The sequence below is a fragment of the Salvelinus sp. IW2-2015 genome, linkage group LG21 (genome assembly GCF_002910315.2).
Source record: "Salvelinus sp. IW2-2015 linkage group LG21, ASM291031v2, whole genome shotgun sequence".
Taxonomy (NCBI): domain Eukaryota; kingdom Metazoa; phylum Chordata; class Actinopteri; order Salmoniformes; family Salmonidae; genus Salvelinus; species Salvelinus sp. IW2-2015.
Genome location: NC_036861.1, coordinates 2,220,414 through 2,242,538, shown reverse-complemented (window position 1 = coordinate 2,242,538; position 22,125 = coordinate 2,220,414). Strand labels below are relative to the sequence as shown.

Sequence of the window (22,125 nt, the reverse complement as noted above, 5' to 3'; positions counted from 1 at the left end):
GGATCGTTTTTTTTATTAGCACATAGACTGTATTAAGAAGACGGTCCTTTTCTGTAGTGGCTCTTGCTATTTCTTTCACAAGGTACAGTCCACACATGACCAGATTAGCTTTAATTATCTTGTTTTATTTTTGAACCTCAGTACAGTTTACAGGAAAACAAAACGCACAGCAGAATCTGTCAGTCAGCTTACAGTGAAGGTAAAATGTACTCAGTACTATGTCGAACTAATACTGCTGTACATACAGAGGACATTTGGACATACTGTAGTATATCACATCCTAAAAGCAGCAGGCATTGCAACTTCTATTGACACTTTTGTTGAATAGTCATCAAAAATAAAATGAAAAATACATAGGTTTTTTAGAAAAGTTATTCCGTGGCTTAGTGAAGTAGGATAAAATGTAGTCCCACATAAAACATAGATTTCCATCATTTTAGATGGAAAAATAACTATTGATCAATGATTATCTTTCAGATAATCTTGATTTCTTATACTTTTGGCACTTGTCTTATACTTTTGGCACTTTGGCACTTGTCTTATACTTTTGGCACTTGTCTTATACTTTTGGCACTTGTCTGTAATACTTTGGGCACTTTTTCTTATTACTTTGGGCACACTTTGGCGACTGTCTATATACTTTTGGCACTTTGGCACTTGTCTTATACTTTTGGCACTTGTCTTATACTTTTGGCACTTTGGCACTTGTCTTATACTTTTGGCACTTTGGCACTTGTCATAAATAAATGTTGGCACTTGAGTCAAGGTATGATAAAACATTTTAAATGCTACTTTACTGAAATGCTACATTTCTTTGTGTGTGTGTGTGTGTGTGTGTGGTAATACTGGTGCTAATTAAAAACAAAAAGGAAAGTCCCTGAGATCATTTTTGTGTGTATGTAATGTATGTACACAATTCATGTGTGTAAGTGTATAAATGTGTATGCATTATTCCGTTTAGGAGTCTGACTATATGTATGGGTGTATGTGTGTGTGTGTGTGTGTGTGTTCACGTGCAAATGTGTCTATACTACTTCAACTCCAGGCGGTGCTCGCCGCGCGCAATGTGTGAGGAGAACTCGTAGCGGTCCCGGCTACGGTGGCCACATACATTGCACTCCAGTGGGTCACGGAAGCCGTGGCAGCCCATGTGGATGGTGAACATGACGTAGTCCAGAAACCACACCCTGCAATGACCACAGGGGTACACCGCCCCTGCTCCTGTACCTACCCCAACCCCTACCTCCCCCTCGCTCCTTACCACCCTCAGAGCCTCTAGGGGGGGCATTGGGAGTGCGTGAGCCTGGGTATGGGGGTGTGGGAGGCTGTTGTGGGGACTGGGCCCCAGCAGGTGCCCCAGGCTGTAGATGAGAGGCTGGGAGAGCTGGGCCCGATCGGCGTGGAGTGAGTCCATGCTAGGGTGGCCCTGGCTGGGCCGGGGCAGGTAGGCGAGACCAGTGCTCTGCTGCTGCTCCAGCTTGTGACCATTGGTGAGGGCCAGGGGACTCATGTCAGCGCGACTCAGGGGGATGGGGTAGGCCCTGTGGGGGGAGGCAGAGTCAGGGTCCTGGCCTGTGTAGAGGGGCTGGTGGATGTGCTGGTTCTCGGATCCTGGGGAGGTGAGGGGAAGGTCCATGACGTCAGAGCGGTGGATCAGCTCCCTGTTGAAGCTCAGGTCCAGACACACGCCGTTGTCCCCTGGATCACCCACACAGGGAGAGACACCTCAGCACTCACTCACTCAGCACTGTGCAGGTGGGGCCACTAACCCAGAGCCAAAAATACATAAACTGTATATCTCTCTCTATATATACATATGGCCATATATATATACACATATATCTCTATATAAATGGCTCTGCAGTAACCATTTCGCTCTCAGAAAAGAGCCAGAGACGTGCAGTGGAGAGGGAGCCACAAGATAGCCACCTCCACTAACCATAAGGAGCTTCAGCAGCAAAAGAGCAAGCTTGGTCACACTTGAAGATAAAAAGCACATTCTGTACAATTGAAATCTTGATAGCTCATGCAATGGAGAACTAGCAGGCAGCCGCTGACCCTGTAGATAAACGAGCTTCCTACCACAGAACGAACACTGAGAGGGCGTGACAGGACCGAGATCTGTGTCCCAAACGTCACCCTGTTCTATATAATGCACAATGGAATAGGGTGCCATTTGGTGAACTATAGGGAATAGGGGGCCATTTAGGACTCAGCCACAGAGACGAGGAGAAGACGAAGAGGCCTCTCAGTCTCCACGGCTGCAGCTGCTGCTCCACCACAAGAGGAGACGGAGGCATCTGCTCACGTTTCGCGCTCTCGCCTGTTTTCAACAATGTGGTCGAACACACCACCTCTCTTTTCCTCCTGTGGTCGTTATATTGCAAGATTTCAGTTCATTTGTCAGGGTGATAGGGTGATAGGAGGATCCCTTTAGGCCAGACACTTTGCTGTTTCTTTGCAGCGACTCGAATTCTGAAACTAAACACTTTATGATAAGCGGAGACGCTTGACAAGAAAGTGTGACCTGGGTATAGGAAATGGATACAACGCCTTAGGGTTTGGGAAGTCAACGTGATGACAAATCACTCATTTACTGAAACTGACGCTTTTCAAACACTCAGCAGTAGTAGTAGTGTAGACGTTTCAATTCAATGAAGCACTACAACTTGGATGTTTATACTTGTCAGTTTGTGTGTGAGAGAGTTCCAGTGTGCAAAAGGCACATTTCCCACGATTGCTTCATGTTATTGGCATTCTATTCCTATGCGTGGTTAACCATACCCACCTAACATATACATCAGGCAGGGAAATTAGGGCAGTGGTCTACCACCCTATGGCGCGGTGCAGTAGATGTAGGCTGGCGTTCTGCCCAGAACTCCTGCTTGCAAGCAAAGCAAGGGGAACAGGAGAACTGCCGTAGATAGAGAGACAAATAGACAGATGAGCGAAAAAGACGCAGACAGACATGTAGCTTAGACAGACAACAATATGATACATTTTAAAAATCATTAAACGTACATTTGTTTGAATTAAATGCAACTGACAGTAAACACAATACAGGCACAGCAGAGCAAAAGGATTATAGTTAAAACCTGACAGGTGCAGCAATGAAGCCAGTAATCAGAGACCCCATTACACACAGACAAATTAATCAATTGCTATTGATTACCAAATTAGCAATTTCTCAAAGAATAAGCACCGTACAGTCTAGTCACAGGGGAATCATCAAATCAAAATTGCAATTCCTAATTTGTTTGAATGACTATATCATACAACATCAAAACATCTCAACGGTTTTTACCGCCCACAAGCACTCGCCCAGCCTAGTTAACCCTACCAAGGTGACAGACTTCGAGAACAGTTGAACTGTAAGTGAGGAATGAGTCAGACTGGTCTTACCAAGTGAACTTCTGTGGCATAGAGCTCTTGCGTTTGCGACGTTGCTCGCCAACCTGTCCAGGAGCAGAGCGCGCTCCGTGCCCATGTGAGTATCCTGGACACGTGGGTTCTCACGGCTGAGAGACCAGAGAGAAGAGATGAGGAGGGAGAGAGCGAGAGAGAAAGAGAGAGATAAGAGAGAGAGAGAGAGAGAGAGAGAGAGAGAGAGAGAGAGAGAGATGAGAGAGAGAGATCTCTTAGCAGTACAGAGGTACAGTAAGGACAAGTGTGTGCTTTCTGTCCGCTGTGTGCTGCAACTGCTACTGCCTGAGCATTTGAGGTTGTGAAATTATCTTTTTCTTCTTACAGGACTAACAAACAACATTACTTTAAAATGAACTCACCCTCAGAGAAACCAATAAAAAAATTGAGCGCAGCCAAGATAACAAAGCCTGTGACCTCACTTCCTGGTGTTTTGCCTCATCGACTAGTGAGGTCTGCGGATGAAGACCGCAGGTCGAGGATGTGCTTCCTCACCACACGCTATCTATCTGCCGTACTTACGACATTCACCGACACAAAACAATAGAGTATTGTTTGTGTGGCAACCGTCTGGCTGTCCACTATGGCAGGCGAACAGACTTCTGGGGGGGTGGTGCAGTCAGATCACGACACCGAGACGTTTGTCCTACATCTCTTCTGACTGACTTCCCTCTGTTGTCCTTACAACACAACGTCTCCCACCGCAACAGCCACAACCTATTTAGCTGTAATGGTGGGCTAACTTACGACAATGAACTCAATAGAATGAAGCTACACAACTCTGCAGCCAGCAAATGTGTATGTGTGTATGCGTGTGTGCACAAATGTGTGAGTAGATAACAGAATGTGCACACATCTGCGTGTGAGTTCCTGCGAATGTTGTATGTGTGTGTGTGTGTGTTGTGGTGTGTGTGTGTGTTTGTGTGTGTGTGTGTGTGTGTGTGTGTGTGTGTGTGTGTGTGTGTGTGTGTGTGTGTGTGTGTGTGTGTGTGCGTGTGCGTGTGGTGTGTGTGTGTGTGTGTGTGTGTGTGTGGTGTGAGAGATTGCATGAGTAAAGTGGTAATGTGGTGGTATGTCTAAAGTGCGTTTGTGTAAGTGTGTATGTGTGTGTCTGAAATGTGTGTGTGTAAAAGAGGGTAGGAGTGTTCCAGGGCCTCTCACCTCTCTCAGCGTTGCCTTTGTTCTGGATGTACACATGGCACCTCTCTCGGTGCTCTTCAAGGGAGCTGCGCTGCTTGTAACTGCGACCGCAGTGGTTGCACTTGTAGGGCTTCTCTACTGTGAGAAAAGAGTTTCAGTTAAAACTACAACCTCCCACTTCAAACCATCATACACTTTGCTTACTGAGGCTGTTGTTAAATAATGGGGCAACTACGATCTCTGCAAGAACCTCCTTTATTTTTTGTTGTTGTATTTTACTCCCTTTTTCTGACCAATTTCGATCTTGTCTCACCGCTGAAACTTCCCAACGGGYTCGGGAGGCGAAGGTCGAGSCATGCGTCCTCCGAAACATGACCCGCCAAACCGCGCTCCTGAACACCCGCCAGCTTAACCCGGAAGCCAGCCGCACCAATGTTCACCTGATGACCGGGGTCAACCTGCAGGCACCCGGCCCGTCACAATAAGTCGCTAGAGCGCGATGAGCCAAGTAAAGCCCCACCGGCCAAACCATCCCCTAACCCGGACGACGCTGGGCCAATTGTGCGCCGTCCTATGGGACTCTCGGCCACAGCCCGTGAAATGAACCCGGGTATGCGCCACTCGGGAGGCCTCAAGAACCTCCTTTAAATGAGCGTCACTGACAGCCCCAACGTGAAGTGGTATATCTAAATAACTGTGTGCAGACAGGTTATAGGTACCCACGTGTGTGTGTGTTTGCATGTGTACGCATATATTTTGTGCACGTGTGTAAGTAAGTGCGAACAGGTGGAAAATACCTGAGTTTGTGTTATTATGATATGCATGTGTGGTCATACATATGTAAACGCAGGTGGCACACAGATGGTGGATAGGTACTTGAGTGAGTGCGCAGGTGTCCGCTGAGGGCGTCTCGTCTGCGGCAGGCGTAGCTGCACATAGGGCACTTGAAGGGCTTATCCCCGGAGTGCAGTTTGATGTGGCGAAGCAGGTTTCCCTTCTGGGTGAAGGAGGCACCACACTGGCTGCAGTGGAACGGACGTTCACCTGGGCGTAGGGCAAAACAGAGGGATCCTATGTCATGGAGAAACTCKGTCAACACTGCCCAGACTTACTGATACAGTAGTTATGTAGCACATAGTTGAGCTACTGTGGTACGTTTACTGGTATGTATTACTCAGTAGTACTGTGACTGAATAGGAATAACACTTGGTTTGTTCCACACGTCTRATAAAGCAGACCGTTGAGTGAAGTGTAATTACTGTGTTATAGCAGATGTTGAAATGGYATTTTATCAGTACTAGGGCAAGARATGTACATGTACATGTAAAGTCAAATGTGTCCATTCAAAGTGTAACGCATGAGTCACTGTACATATTGAAACACAAATCTTTTAATCAAACACCTTGATCTACTAAGTTGATCAAAAACACCATTATTTATGGTCAGGGTTGGTTTGGGTGTGTTACTCTGCTCACCGGTGTGGCTTCGCTTGTGCACGAGCAGCACATTGATGCTGACGCAGGACAGGCCACAGATGTCACAGTTGAGCTTGCCTGCTGCCTGGCTGCGGGGTTCTGCTGTGTACAACGAGGAGTCGGTGTGGGCGTCCTGCGGGCCTGTGCTCTCATACTTTACATAATCTGCCAGAGACAGGTCCTGTGGTTCGTTAAGGGCTTGTCCCTCTTCCTCCCCTTCCCCCTCTTCTTCTCCTTCGTCATCCTCATCCCTTTCCTTCTCCTCCTCTTCCTCTTCTTCATAAAGGTAATTGTCTCGTTCACCTTCTTCTTCACTCTTGGGGTACTGATCGTCATTGCCGTCATACTCTTCACTCTCAGTTTTCACGGGAACCYCATCTAGGAAGGAGGGGAGAGAAAGAGAAGGTTAAATATATTTCCCTCCTTGGTTATTTGACTTCATGAGCACCTAGAGCTAATTGCATGAGACTAGTTATGACTGGTCTATGGTGGTAAAACAACATTAAAGAAATCTATATTTTTTGCTTTTCGACTAGTCTTATTTCAGCTGACCGGTTTCGTAAACAGACTGACTGACTTTAAAGGGGCAATCAGCAGTTGCTCCATCCATTTTTGGACTTATAAATTAATTTTATGTAGAAATAGATTATTGAAGAATATAACTTATAAATGCCTCATGAGCTTAATTCAACTGTCGTAGCCCATCAGAACCCAAAATATTAGCTTGTTTTACTCCAATGTTTGTAAACAAAGAACATGTAAACAAACCCTATATAGCCTCAAAACATGGTTAAAACTATAATTTTGATATCATTGATGGTCAATCCTTGCATCCATAGCTCTGCCTATGAATTTGAGAGTGATTACATTTCTCCAGTCCCATCCCTCGGCTTTTTACCGAACCGGCGGTGGGGAGAGGGCTTTGTTATTGTTTCTACTGCTGATTGCCACTTTAAGCCCCAAAAGTTTGTATTTTGTCCACTGCCAGTGTGCGAAGAGAAAAATGMCGGTCTATGTTGTAAAACCTATCTAATGATTCTACATGCAGTTTTCTGCAAATATGGACATAAAAAAGCTTCCCAGCTAACACAGCATTCTGAGAACCAGATGATTCATAGAGCTTGGTGAGAGTGTGGTTGTCCTATGATTATTTTGCATACAACCTTCCTACAACTTTCTGGGATAGTTGCTTGGCTTTGGAACATTCTCAGCACATTTAAGGAACTTGACAAAAAAAAAACATGTGTTTCATTACCTTAACAGAATGTTTTCTAAATGTTCAAACATGGTTACATTTTATTTCAACGTTAGTAATGTTCTAGGAACGTTCTCCAAATGGTTTGACATTGGGAATGTTCTCAAATTGCTGAGAGAATGTTAATGTCACGTTCCTGACCTGTTTTCCTTTGTCTTGTATTTATTTTAGTTGGTCAGGGCGTGAGTTGGGTGGGTTTGTCTATGGTTGATTTTCTATGTTGGGATTTTTGTGTACGGCCTGGTATGATTCTCAATCAGAGGCAGCTGTCAATCGTTGTCCCTGATTGAGAATCATACTTAGGMAGACTGGGTTTCACGTGTGTTTTGTGGGTGTTTGTTTCCGTGTTTACCACACGGTACTGTATAGGTTTTCTGCACTTCGTTTATTTGTTTTGTAATTCAGTGTTCAGTTTTCGTTATATTAAATCATTATGAACACTAACCACTCTGCGTATTGGTCCGATCMGTCTCGCCTCTCCTCGTCYGAGGAGGAGGACGAATATGAAAGCCGTTACAGTTAAGAAACAACTTTCTTCTTCCGGAATTTCATTACTTCAATATAACGTTTCCTACAGGTTTCCTCATGGTTCTATTTAAAGTAATGTTCTCAAATKGTTCCAAGAACATTAAGAAACAATGTTCTTCTGTGGGAATTTCAGTACTTCAGCAATTACGTTTCCTACAAGTTTCCTCATGGTTCTATTTAAAAGACATGTTCTCAAATTGTTCCGAGAACCAAAATGTTGTAACGTTCAGAGAAGGTTCTAAGAATGTAATTTAAAAACATACATTCTGAAAACTTCCCATAAAAAACATAAGARCACWTTCGTAACGTTCAGAGATTTACATTTACATTCCGTCCTCAGCATCAACAAAACTCTCTCTAAACTCTATCTTGTTAATGGTGTTCAGGTGTGTTGGCCGTGCCCACTAATTGGCCACCCCTGATCTTAATGAGTGCTTGCATGGCAAGCTAGCTCCATCCTGGTGGTGCAGTGGACTAATTCCATGGTTAGAGAACAGAAGATTATTGGTTCAAATCTCACTGATGGTGTGTCACAATAAAAAATAAAGGTGTTTGCATAAGTACTGCTTAAGGAAATTGATTTTCATGTGTCTTATCTGTGCTTGGATTTCAAAGAAGTTAACCCACAATAAGATAGCAGTGTTATTGAAACATTCAGTGAAAGGTTTAAGGAAGTATTTAAAAACCTCCAAATTACCTATCATTTCCATTCTCAGGGCTTTAATAAAACCTYCCAGGAAAACTTTCAAGGAACCAGAGTAAAACATTCTCATAACCTTCTTGCAACTTAAAAATAAAACATTCTCATAACGTTTAAAAAACTTTCAGTTTTACCAGTCAGGAAACATATGGCTTCKTTCCCACAACCAATGTGAAACCGAAAATATACAGTACCAGTCAAAAGTTTGGACACAYCTACTCATTCAAGGGTATACCTTAATGTTTTACTATTTTCTATGTTGTAGAATAATAGTGAAGACATCAAAACTATGAAATAACACATTTAGAATCATGTTTTTAAACAAAATATATWTTTTATTTTTTATTCTTCAAATTAGCCAGGACAACTTTGCACACTCTTGGCATTCTCTCAACCAGCTTCAGCTGGAATGCTTATCCAACAGTCTTGAATGAGTTCCCACATATGCTGAGCACTTGTTGGCTGCTTTTCCTTCACTCTGCGGTCCAACTCATCCCAAACCATCTCAATTGGGTTGAAGCCRGGTGATTGTGGAGGCYAGGTTATCTGATGCAGCACTCCATCATTCTCCTTCTTGGTCAAATAGCCCTTACAAAGCCTGGAGGTGTGTTTTGGGTCATTGTCCTGTTGAAAAACAAATGGTAGTCCCACTAAGCGCAAACAAGATGGGATGGCGTATTGCTGCAAAATGCTGTGGTAGCCATGTTGGTTAAGTGTGCCTTAAATTATAAATAAATCACTGACAGTGTCACCATCACACCACCTCCTCCATGCTTCACGGTAGGAACCACACATCATCCATTCATCTACTCTGCGTCTCACAAAGGCACGGCGGTTGGAACCAAAAATCTCAAATTTGGACTCATCTGGCCAAAGGACAGACTCCCACCGGTCTGATGTCCATTGATCGTGTTTCTTGGCCCAAGCAAGTCTCTTATTATTATTGGTATCCTTTAGTAGTGGTTTCTCTGCAGCAATTCGACCATTAAGGCAGGAATCACGCAGACTCTTCTGAACAGTTGATGTTGAGATGTGTCTGTTACTTGAACTCTGTGAAAAACATTTTTGGGCTGCTGTTAACTCTAATGAACGTATCCTCTGCAGCAGAGGTAACTCTTCCTTTTCTGTGGCGGTCCTCATGAGAGACAATTTCATCATAGCACTTGATGGTTTTTGTGACTGCACTTGAAGAAACTTTCAAAGTTCTTGAAATGTTCCGCATTGACTGACCTTCGTGTCTTAAATTAATAATGGACTGTTTGCTTATTTGAGCTGTTCTTGCCATAATATGGACTTGGTCTTTTACCACCCCTACCTTGTCACAACACAACTGATTTGCTCAAACGTATTAAGAATGAAAGAAATTCCACAAATTAACTTTTAACAAGRCACATTGAAATGCATTCCAGGTGACTACCTCATGAAGCTGGTTGAGAGAATGCCAAGAGTGTGCAAAACTGTCATCAAGGCAAAGGGTGGCTAGTTTGAAGAATTTGTTTAACACTTTTTTGGTTACTATATGATTGCAAATGTGTTATTTCATAGTTTTGATGTCTTCACTATTATTCTACAATGTAGAAAATAGTAAAAATTAAGAAAAACCCTTGAATGAGTAGGTGTGTCCAAACTTTTGACTGGTACTGTACATTCCCACAACTTCCAAGGCACCAAATATGCTAGCTGGGTTAGCAGAGCTCCAYGGGGCCAATCATCAGACAGAAACKTCCACAAGGCTTTGTGATAAACGCCACATCTCCACTTCTACATTTGTATTTACGGTTCGAAAATTTTATAATATTGACACTAGCCCGTCTCCTAGTTTGGTTAGGCGAATTTAGGACAAGGCAGASTGTCAGAGAAAGATTTAGGAGATGTTTTTCGTAGATAACAGCAAGGCATTTCCTTTCAATGCTCAGAAAGCAGAACCAGGGCAGGACGAAGCGGCATAGAGAAAMCTCTAAGTCAACGTCGAAGAAAAGAAAACAACAGCCATGCTTCATCTTCTTCTGATCATATAGATTGAGAGCATAGCCCTCCCCATAAGTGTAGCATTGCCTTTCAAGTTAGAAGTGTATACCCCAAACCACGCAAGTGTGCAACCCAAGTCCTAAAAGTRCATAACTCAAACCCAGCAAATGTACACCAATATAGGGCTGGGTGATATATTGTGAATACCTACATACCGGTATGGATTTTTACAATACCATATTTAAAGATATTTTTATACAGTGCTAAATAACTTAAAAGTTCAACAAATAGACTACTTCACTGTCAGCATTGTCCTGATCAGAATTTGTTGCCATTCTAGGGTCATGAACTACTTCTAAAACTTATTTGGAACTTGTATTATTCAGAAACATAAMATTCTGTCAAATGCCGCCATACCATCAAAAATGAGAAAAATATAGTGAAATTATATTTGGGCCAWATCGCCCAGCCCCACACCAATAAGCCGGGCAAGAGTAGGCCTAYACCCCAAGCATTGCAAGTTTAAGACCCAAACCCTGCAAGTGTGCACCTCATACCATACAAGTAAATCTCAAGCCCTGCAGTGTATAGGCTATCCCCTAAGTCCTAGAGTCTATATATCCTACAACTGCAACTGTGTACACATCAAGTCCTGTGCTCTGGCCTGCAATGCCTGTCCCTGCTGAGAGTCAACCAACCCCTGTCGAGACTCAAGTTATATTCCATCCAGAAACCACATTGTGGTCTCAGCGGTGGCTGATGCGCTTCCTTGTCATGCAAAGCGCTCAGAGGTGCGATGGAAACTTTGCACAGAGAGAGGCCCCATATAGAGTCCAGGGCCTGAGAGCAGTGAACCGCAGGGCGCGCTTCAGTAGAAATTCAGAGCTACAGGGTTACACCCCGACTGTTTAGCTGTGGCAAAAGACTAAAATAAGAGAAGAGCAAGGCCTCCAGTAGACTTACACCACAYCGGTAACACTTTATTTAAGGGTCCATAAGGCATTTAAAAACTGTTTATTCACCATTTTATTTATCATTACTCCCACATCTGTAAATGTTAATAAGTTAGTTATTCACACATGTATATATATTTCCTTAAACATCCTGTGTTGTGTGCCTATTCTTTTGCCATGTACTGCAGGAATGTCTACCAATGGCATGCCCGTCTTTTTGTGAGATATTACACTGGTCACTCAAAGCATTTATAAAGTACACATAAAGTATAAATTGCGCTCACTTTAGWTTAGGGACTGCAAATAAAACGGTATGTATACTTATGATTACTAATGATTCATAAATGGTTTATAAATGTTTAAGTAAGGATTAATAAATGCCTTATAAATTGTTTATTACAGACCCTTAAAATAAAGTGTTACCAGCAACTCAGGTTGTAAAATGGAGTCAATRACTGGTTAACACTTTGGTGGTCTTGGGCGTCTGGCCTCCTTTGTTCACAGCCTCTGTTAAGCCCAATGGCTTGTGCATATCATCCCATAGGTCGGTTGAGTATTGAACGCAAGTGGGTAAACTAGTCAATACAGCATGGTTTTGGGGCAATGTTCTCATCAACATGTGTTTCGTACCTGTCATTCCCTCTGAGCACTCCATTCCACTCTCTGAGGTCTTCTCTGGGGCCTCCTCTTCCTCTCCCTGCCTCTCCCCTGCCTCTTCTCCTCTCTCCTCCTCCTCTGCCTGTGGCCTCTCATCTGTCACAGCGCTGCTAACGTCTGTGAAGAGACCATCACCATCTTAGTCTTTAATACGGAGCCTAACTTACATCTCAAACCGTACAAGTTTTTCTGGGGCATCATTTTTTTTGTAAGTCAATTTATGACCATTGYATTGTGCACAACATCCTTTTTGCAACAATAAAGATTATTAGCCTACKGTATGGAATATAAGTTATAGTGAAAGTTCTACGTTGAAAAAAGCTGTCATACCCATCGTTTCATCTTTTGATGACTTGAGCTCTTGTTTTTCCTCTGTGTTCATCTTCAATGATTCTCTGTGGAAATAAAACACAAAAGAGGCTGTGTGCCAATCAACCCATTACTGCAAAAGTTAACATTTACCTCAGAAAGCTCTAAATCGGTTATTATATGCAAAATAATACTAATTTAATTTGGCATATTTCCATGGAATTAGTGACTTTTCAAGCAATAAGCCATTAAAGTAGGGCATACTCAATGCAATATGTATATAAATTCAAAAATGTTAATGAAAATAACCATGAAAACGACTAAATAAATGTGTGGTAAAATGTTCGTGCATGGTCCATTGCTCAACCCTAGCAGTTCATTCAAATGAAGAAGAAAAAATATGACAATCACTGAACATGCATTTCCTGCCAAGATGATGCAAATAGAAAACTGTGAAAGAGACACTTCTACAGCAATGAGGCCATACAATTCTCCAGAATATTATTTTATTTTCAACAGAAAAGACACCTTGCCATTGAAGTAGTTAATTTATTTGACAAARTTAAGCCCTATTTCTTACAGCACACTTAAATAGGTTTTTGAGGATAAACTAAAGCTAATAGTTAATGCTTAAAACAATATAAAACTCTCATTATCATAAGACTTTTAGAATTATCGCTAAATGCACCTATTTTAATGTGAACTATTCCGTTTTTTATACAGTAGGCTTATCTTCCTATTCCCATTTCACATTCCTATTAAAAATATATTTAACTCAAGGAAGACAACAGCARTTTTCATAATCTCTTTTTAAAATGTCTTACCTGTAATTTATGTATCTCCCACCTGATACTGAAGCGCTCACGTCCAGTTTTAAATTCACCTGTCTCTCCCGCCGTTCAGATTCCTATCTCCGCCACTGGATCGCCTCGCGTTATGGATATGCCAAAGTTGACGTCATACGCTAAACTTTGGAGACCGTCTTAAAGGAACAGGGGACTGATTTTTTGCCAAAACGAAGTGATGGAAATACTTTGTAATGGTATAGGAAGACTAGACTGAAGACATTTTAAGAATGGAGGTGAAGTGAAACTGTTGAAGTGGTGAATATGCATTATACATGTATGCATTGATTTATCATTATGATATGAATGACTACGATTGATCAAAACAGGATATTACAATAGATGTTCAACGATGGGCTCCATATAATATACAAGTAACCCACCTTGTGGCCAAAGACTGCTACTGCCTCCTCTTTCCATTTAAAGTGTTTTTGTGCATGTATCCCTGCCAATTATTTAATAATTTGCCAGTAAGTCTATCCACTGATTGTATGAATAGACCATGACCAAGCATGGTAATGCTGTCAGAAGAAACTTTTGTTTGAGTCATGGWTATTGATGCATTCATGTGAAGTGTTGTGGTCTACCGGTTCAAACAGCCTTTTGTTCTGTCTACCACAAGAAGCCTTTTGGTTATAACGGGATCATCGCTTTCTATAGCCTATACTGTGTGTGTGAATATGTGCTCATTAGAGCTGTGGCATTGGACATTTYGGACTAATACAGAGCAGCAAAAAGTGCTTTACTGCAGCTTGGGACAAGCAATCAGGTGTGTGTGTATTGTAGGACACTGACTAACAGAATCACAATCGTATCTGAAAATTAGCTGTGACGGCTGAGGCAGACCGCACATTACTGACTCACCCCCTTTCCCAACCTCATTGCTAACTAACCACCAACTGACACAGGCAGCACCCAATGCTGTATCCCTGTCTCTCACACACATACGGATCACACACGCAAACTCATTTCCAACAAATCACCTACCCGGCTTCATCTGTAACCACGGAGGGACCAGGGAGCATTCTCACTCTCTTTCTCTCTCTCTCTCTTTCTCTCTCTCACACACACACACACACACACACACACACACACACACACACACACACACACACACACACACACACACACACACACACACACACACACACACACACACACACACACACACACACACACACACACACACACACACACACACACACACACACACACACACACACACACTACAGTTGGCCTTATTATTTCATGAGAGATGGGAGACCAATAAACATCTCCACGATGACACCTGTGGATTTCTCTACCCTGTTACAGACAGGCTATATCCCTTATTCGAGTTATGTCTTGAACAAGATATTTGACATGCCAAAAGCAAACGGTTGAAGAAAGGTTATATTGTACTATTTACAGTACGTGTTCCAATATTGTAATAGTTTGTTATTCATTACTTAATGGCCCCTATACCAAGAGACTTGGATAGAAATGACAAAAGGTATTACCAAAAAGCAATAATCGGTAATTTGGGGATTTGTACTGAATATCAATGAGGCCCACTACATCAGTAAAGAGGRCTACTGATGTAGTCCGAAATGCAAAATACTTACATTCACTGTGCGAGACTAGACGTTGGTTTCTTGCAGAATGCTGAGACATTTGCTGTATACCCCTGTCGTTTTCTGCTCATTTATTGAGAGAGGGAAGGAAGGAATCTCATCGCTAATAACATGTACCACCCACCTGAGTGGTACTACACTGCCTAGTGAGGTTTGGCCCACGGCCCAGGGCCCAGCCTATGGCAGCGGGCCACCAGTCTGAAGAATGAAAAAAAAGAGGGAAGGAAAGCACACAAAGGCATTACAATACATGCTGGGTTACCATGGTAAAACACAAGCAGAGGAACATAAAAGAGAATTGGCGTCGTTCCAGCCCTCTGTAAGCCTTGGAACCAAATAGTTGTGAATGAGAAAGATCCTGGACACACACATATACACACACGTACACAAAAGACACAGACACTAACGCACACGTTGGCGGCCTACTAATTTACATTCTCTAATTTACAAACACACACCCACAATCAGAACACTCCCAGCTAGCGGTGTAATTCAAAGTTAGCTGGCAAAGCCCTCTGTGGGAGAGGGGAGGCTTTTTTAAAGACCTGTGAGAGCAGGGCTACCACGTGGAGGGCACTGTCCATTTGCCTTTTATAGCTGACCCGCACAGCTAGTTGGAGAGAGAGAGAGACAGTTTCTTATCTTTTTCACTTGCTTTGGCAAGGTAAACATATGTTTACCCCTTGAATTGAATTGAATTGAATGGAGAGTGAGTGAGTAAAGGGCAGATGCGGAGGGAGGAAAAGAGGGATGCTGGTGCCTAATGGACTCGTCTTCTCACACAACACACACACTGGCCACGCTAAMCACGRCCATGTGCAGGAAAGGGACATGAGGTTGCCCAAGCGTTGTTATTTCAACAATGCTTTGTCATTAGCTGGAGGTGTATGTGTGTGTGTCTGTGAAAGAGAGTTTAAGATGGCATGGAAGTGGTTTTCTTTATCCCCTTTGTGTGCATATGAATGCCTTTTACTGCGAGTGAGAATAATAGCTTTCCAGATACGTTCTTCTCTCTGTGTGTGTTTGTGTGTCAGAGTACAAGTTCATGTTCAGGCTAGTGTGTATTTAGAGAGAGAATGAGAGAGGGGGGGGTGAGAAAGAGAGAGAGGGGAGAGTAGGGGTTAGTGGTTCAAGGAAAGCTATTGTAATGATGTGAGTTAGCAATGTTTTGTGTTCACAGTCATTGTGTTAGGGTGAAGGTGCTGCCAGCTCTTGAGTCTGAACGTGAGAGAGGAGAAGGCTTTAGTTACATATTTTGTCCCTGTGATTCTGTGTTATAAAGGGACAAAAAGTGAGATACTCATTCTGTGAATATTCAACACAGGGAAAGAGAAAGTGAGAGTGGGTACAGCGAGAGTGAACGTGTGTGTGTGTATGTGTGTGTGGAGGGTGGTTCAGCTCAGTCTTTCTTCCCTGCAATTCTGTGCGAGCATTCAAGATTGAGAGAGAAAAAGTGAGGGAGAGAGTACGTGTGTGTGTCTGTGTGAGAGCATGAGTGAGAGACAGCGAGAGAAAAAGAGAGAGAGTGAGGGAGCGAGAGCGTGAGCGCTTAGCCTGGCATTTCTTCCCTGTGCCTTTCAGCTCCTCTCCCCCTGAAGAAGGAGGCGTGTCCATTGGCCAGCAGTATAAATTCCAAGAAGAACCACTCGTGTAGAGCCATTCTCAGGAGCAACCCATTGCACTGCACCCCATATGGAAGAGGAAATTGCTACTCGACTTGAGAAACCTGATGCCCCTTCCCTACACCTGGACATTGGCAAACCACAGACTTTTCTCTTTGCACTATAAGAGGCTTCATGGGCTCTGTGTGAATTMTACTTGAAGGGACAAAGACTCACCTAAATAGACATTTGTTCTACTTCCCAACAAATAACCACTTTGTGCGACTCAAAGACTTAAAGACTTTCGTCGCATGGGAGAGCAAGGACTAGATATTTAGCATTCTTTGATCTACCTGCATTATTTTTCCAACCTCCCAAACATCCTAGGGCTAGGAAATCGAGCCTAAGAAAAGGCGAGGTAAAACAGCGGGGACATTGTGTTCCAACTCCTGCCAAAACCCCTGCCACCCGAAACACCAACCAGCGGGCAACATCAAAGACCAAACACTCCAACCGCCTCCCTCCTCCTCCTTACCCTCCAAAACTAAAGCAGAGACCAAACAGTTGTGGGTGMGAGAGCAGAGAAACAGAAGGAATACTAACAAACGAACTGTGGGAAAGTGCAAGAGAAATCGAGGGTAAAGATTTGAGATCACGCCTTCGGGACTGCCATAGAGCTGTCTCTTATACACATCTAGATGTGTATAAGAGACAGGGTGCGAGGTGGCGGTGCGGCTATAGCGCCGCCCTGCTGGGGCCTGTGGGCGGTGGGCGCCCTTTCGCTGGCGACCCTGTGTCTGACGGAGGAGGCCATCCGCTGCCCCGTGTGCTCCGAGGAGCGGCTGGCCAGCTGCCAGCTGCCTGATGGCAGCTGCGAAGAGACGGTGAGGGAGGCGGGCTGCGGCTGCTGCCCCACCTGCGCCCTGGCCAAGGGGGTGCACTGCGGCGTCTACTCGCCCCGCTGTGGCACGGGGCTCCGCTGCTACCCGCCGCGGAACGTGGAGAGGCCCCTCCACTCGCTCATGCATGGCCAGGGAGTGTGCACCGACGAGAGGGATGTGGAAGAGAACTCAGGTGAGACAAGAGGGAAGGTGTGGTTGTGGGATACCGGTATCTTTAACGCTTGTCCACTGATGTGGCTGTATGTGCAGGTGGCATCACTGGTGGTCACCCTCTGTTAAAAATGGGCGATGCATCATCCCACCTTCTTTTCTTCAGTTGTGGTCCAACTCTCCATATTGTATTTTAGGCTACTGTACGCAACACTCTTAGTGGCGCACTGGCACGCCTACCCAGAATTAGGACATGTGTGCATGAGAACACCGCCACCTCAATAGCCTCAGTCGTTTTCCAGGTTAGTACTGTATATAATATGATGTAGCTGTAAAATCAAGCCTGGCGGACTGGTTGGTATCGCTCTCACACTCTCTCTTCCTCTCTCTCCCTCTCTCATGTTGGATCATAGCTGGTCCGGTTGGACCATACGCAGTTAAGAGGGCCAGGGTGCCGGGGCTGGGCCAGAGTGTTCYCTCCCTGCTCCCTGYTCTTACCTGAGCTGGGRARGGTGTGGCAATGTGCWGCTTGTTTGCTCTAATCTCCGCTAAGCCTCGGCCCAGAGCACACACACCAGCTCTTCACGCATGGCCTGACCYGAGAGCACACAGTCCCCCCGCTGTTTTGCGCCCGGCCGTACACAGTAAAAGGACACCTTCTGCCTTAGACAGAGCAGAAAAGCTATCGGTCAGAGAGAGAAGCACTGGTGGGGATAGTATGGCTGGGCGTGTGTGTGTATGGATGTATCAAATCAAATCAAATGTTATTTGTCACATGCGCTGAATACAACAGACCTTACAGTGAAATGCCCACTTACAAGCCCTAACCAACAATGTAGTTTAAAAAATAAATAATAAAATAAAATAAGAATGAGAACAAATCATTAAAGAGCAGCAGTAAAATAATAATTGAGTTATTAAAGTGACTTATGCATAGATAATAACAGGGAGTGTAAAAGAGGGGGTGGCTGGAGTCCAACTAGGGTGGCTGGAGTCTTTGACAATTTTAAGGGCCTTCCTCTGACACCGCCTGGTATAGAGGTCCTGGATGGCAGGAAGCTTGGCCACAGTGATGTACTGGGCCGTACGCACGACCCTCCGTAGTGCCTTGCGGTCGGAGGCCGAGCAGTTGCCATACCAGGCAGTGACGCAACCAGTCAGGATGCTCTCGATGGTGCAGCTGTGGAACCTTTTGAGGATCTGAGGACCCATGCCAAATATTTTCAGTCTCCTGAGGGGAATAGGTTTTGTTGTGCCCTCTTCACGACTGCCTTGGTGTGCTTGGACCATGATAGTTTGTTGGTGATGTGGACGCCAAGGAACTTGAAGCTCTCAATCTGCTCCCCCACAGCCCCGTCAATGAGAATGGGGGTGTGATCAGTCCTCCTTTTCCTGTAGTCTTGATCACGTTGAGGGAGAGGTTGTTGTCCTGGCACCACACGGCCAGGTCTCWGACCTCCTCCCTATAGGCTTTCTCGTCGTTGATCAGGCCTACCACTGTTGTGTCATCRGCAAACTTAATGGTGGTGATGGAGTCGTGCCTGGCCGTGCAGTCATGAGTGAACAGGGAGTACAGGAGGGGACTGAGCACGCACCCCTGAGGGGCCCCCGTGTTGAGGATCAGACACACACACACACACACACACACACACACACACACACACACACACACACACACACACACACACACACACACACACACACACACACACACACACACACACACCACACACACACACACACACACACACATACACATACACATAACACACACACGGTTCCCTGCAATACAACACACACACACGCATAGCCACGTATTAACATGCTGAGATCGATAACAGGATAACACACGAGATGACATACATTCACACATTGGTGCATATGCCAACATGTACTGCAGCTACATCAGTACACTCATGCATACCCTCACAAATATATACAAATACACTTATAATGTATTCTCACACATTTACATTCAGTTCACACTCACACAGACACTACATGACCAAGAGCATGTGTACACCTGCTCATTGGACATTTCATTCCAAATCATGGGCATTAATATGGAGTTGGTCCCCCTTTGCTGCTATAACAGCCTCCACTCTTCTAGATGTTGGAACATTTCTGAGGGACTTGCTTCCATTCAGCCACAAGAGCATTAGTGAGGTCGGGCACCGATGTTGGGCGATTAGGTCTGGCTCGCAGTCAGCATTCCAATTCACCCAAAGGTGTTCGATGGTGTTTAGGTCAGGGCTCTGTGCAGGCCATTCAAGTTCTTCCTCACCAATCTCGCACCCCATTTCTCTACGGACCTCACTTCGTGCAACAACGAGGCTGAGCCGTTGCATTTCCACTTCACAATAACAGCACTTAGAGTTGACATGGGCAGCTCTAGCAGGCCGGAAATGTGACGAGCTGCACTTGTTGGAAAGGTGACATCTTATGACGTGCCCTGTTGAAAGCCACTGAGCTCTTCAGTAAGGCCGTCTAGTGCCAATGTTTGTCTATGGAGATTGCATGGCTGTGTGCTCGATTTTATACACCTGTCATCAACCAGGTGTGGCTGAAATAGACCAATCCACTCATTTGAATGGATGACATACTTTTGTATATTAGTGTACACACACACACACAACACACACAACACACCACACACACACCACACACACACACACCACACACACACACACACACACACACACACACCACACACACACACACACACACACACACACACATATACACTGACACACACCGCAAAAACACATGCATACATATACAAACCCACACACAGAGCACGTACATTTTATCACGCTCGCCGCATCCGATGTGAGTAGCCTTTAAACAGGTCAACATTAACAAGGCCGGATTACCAGGATGTGTACTCAGAGCATGCGCTGACCAACTGGCAAGTGTTTTACTGACATTTTCAACTTCTCCCTGTCTGAGTCTGTAATACCAACTTGTTTCAAGCAACAAGAACACTAAGTAACCTGCCTAAGTGACTACGACCCGTAGCACTCACGTTGTAGCCATGAAGTGCTTTGAAAGGCTTTTCATGGCTCACTCAACACCATTATCCAGAAACCATAGACCCACTTCAATTTGCTACCGCCCCACAGATCCTCAGATTATGCAATCTCTATTGCACTCCACACTGCCCTTTCCCACCTGGACAAAAGGAACACCAATGTGAGAATGCTATTCATTGACTACAGCTCAGCGTTCAACACCATAGTCCTCAAAGCTCATCACTAAGCTAAGGACCCTGGACTAAACCTCCCACTGCAACTGGATCCTGGACTTCCTGACGGGCCGCCCCAAGTGGTAAGGGTAGGTAACAACACATCCGCCATGCTGATCCTCAACACGGGGGCCCCTCAGGGGTGCGTGCTCAGTCCCCTCCTGTACTCCCTGTTCACTCATGACTGCACGGCCAGGCACGACTCCATCACCACCATTAGTTTGCTGATGACACAACAGTGGTAGGCCTGATCAACGACGAGAAAGCCTATAGGAGGAGGTCAGAGAGACCTGGCCGTGTGGTGCCAGGACAACAACCTCTCCCTCAACGTGATCAAGACTACAGGAAAAGGAGCGCTGATCACCCCCCCATTCTCATTGACGGGGCTGTGGGGAGCAGATTGAGAGCTTCAAGTTCCTTGGCGTCCACATCACCACAAACTATCATGGTCCAAGCACACCAAGGCGTCGTGAAGAGGGCCCAACAAAACCTATTCCCCTCAGGAGACTGAAAATATTTGGCATGGGTCCTCAGATCCTCAAAGGTTCCACAGCTGCACCATCGAGAGCATCCTGACTGGTTGCGTCACTGCCTGGTATGGCAACTGCTCGCCTCCGACCGCAAGGCACTACGGAGGGTCGTGCGTACGGCCCAGTACATCACTGTGGCCAAGCTTCCTGCCATCCAGGACCTCTATACCAGGCGGTGTCAGAGGAAGGCCCTTAAATTGTCAAAGACTCCAGCCACCCTAGTTGGACTCCAGCCACCCCCTCTTTTCACTCCCTGTTATTATCTATGCATAAGTCACTTTAATAACTCATTATTATTTTACTGCTGCTCTTTAATGATTTGTTCTCATTCTTATTTTATTTTATTATATTTTTTTAAACTACATTGTTGGTTAGGGCTTGTAAGTGGGCATTTCACTGTAAGGTCTGTTGTATTCAGCGCATGTGACAATAACATTTGATTTGATTTGATACATCCATACACACACACGCCCAGCATACTATCCCCACAGTGCTTCTCTCTCTGCCCGATAGCTTTCTGCTCTGTCTAAGGCAGAAGGTGTCCTTTTACTGTGTACGGCCGGCGCAAAACAGCGGGGGACTGTGTGCTCTCAGGTCAGGCCATGCGTGAAGCGCTGGTGTGTGTGCTCTGGGCCGAGGCTTAGCGGAGATTAGAGCAAACAAGCAGCACATTGCCCACCCTTTCCCAGCTCAGGTAAGAACAGGGAGCAGGGAGAGACACTCTGGCCAGCCCCGGCACCCCTGGCCCTCTTAACTGCGTATGGTCCAACCGGACCAGCTATGATCCAACATGAGAGAGGGAGAGAGAGGAAGAGAGAGTGTGAGAGCGATA

The 22,125-nt window shown here is 44.9% G+C and overlaps 1 protein-coding gene and 1 pseudogene across 1 annotated transcript in view; one reads left to right on the top strand and one right to left on the bottom strand.

The window, feature by feature from the left end:
• Positions 1-648: 648 nt before the first annotated feature.
• On the bottom strand, positions 649-14,135 carry LOC111982318 (zinc finger protein Aiolos-like; annotated as a pseudogene).
• Positions 14,136-17,165: 3,030 nt separating this feature from the next.
• LOC111982391 (insulin-like growth factor-binding protein 4) overlaps positions 17,166-22,125 on the top strand; it is a 19,309-nt gene continuing 14,349 nt past the window's right edge. The window contains exon 1 of the mRNA XM_024013960.2: positions 17,166-17,541. Within this exon, the coding sequence (XP_023869728.2) occupies positions 17,166-17,541 (376 nt within the window). The remainder of the gene's footprint in view (positions 17,542-22,125) is intronic.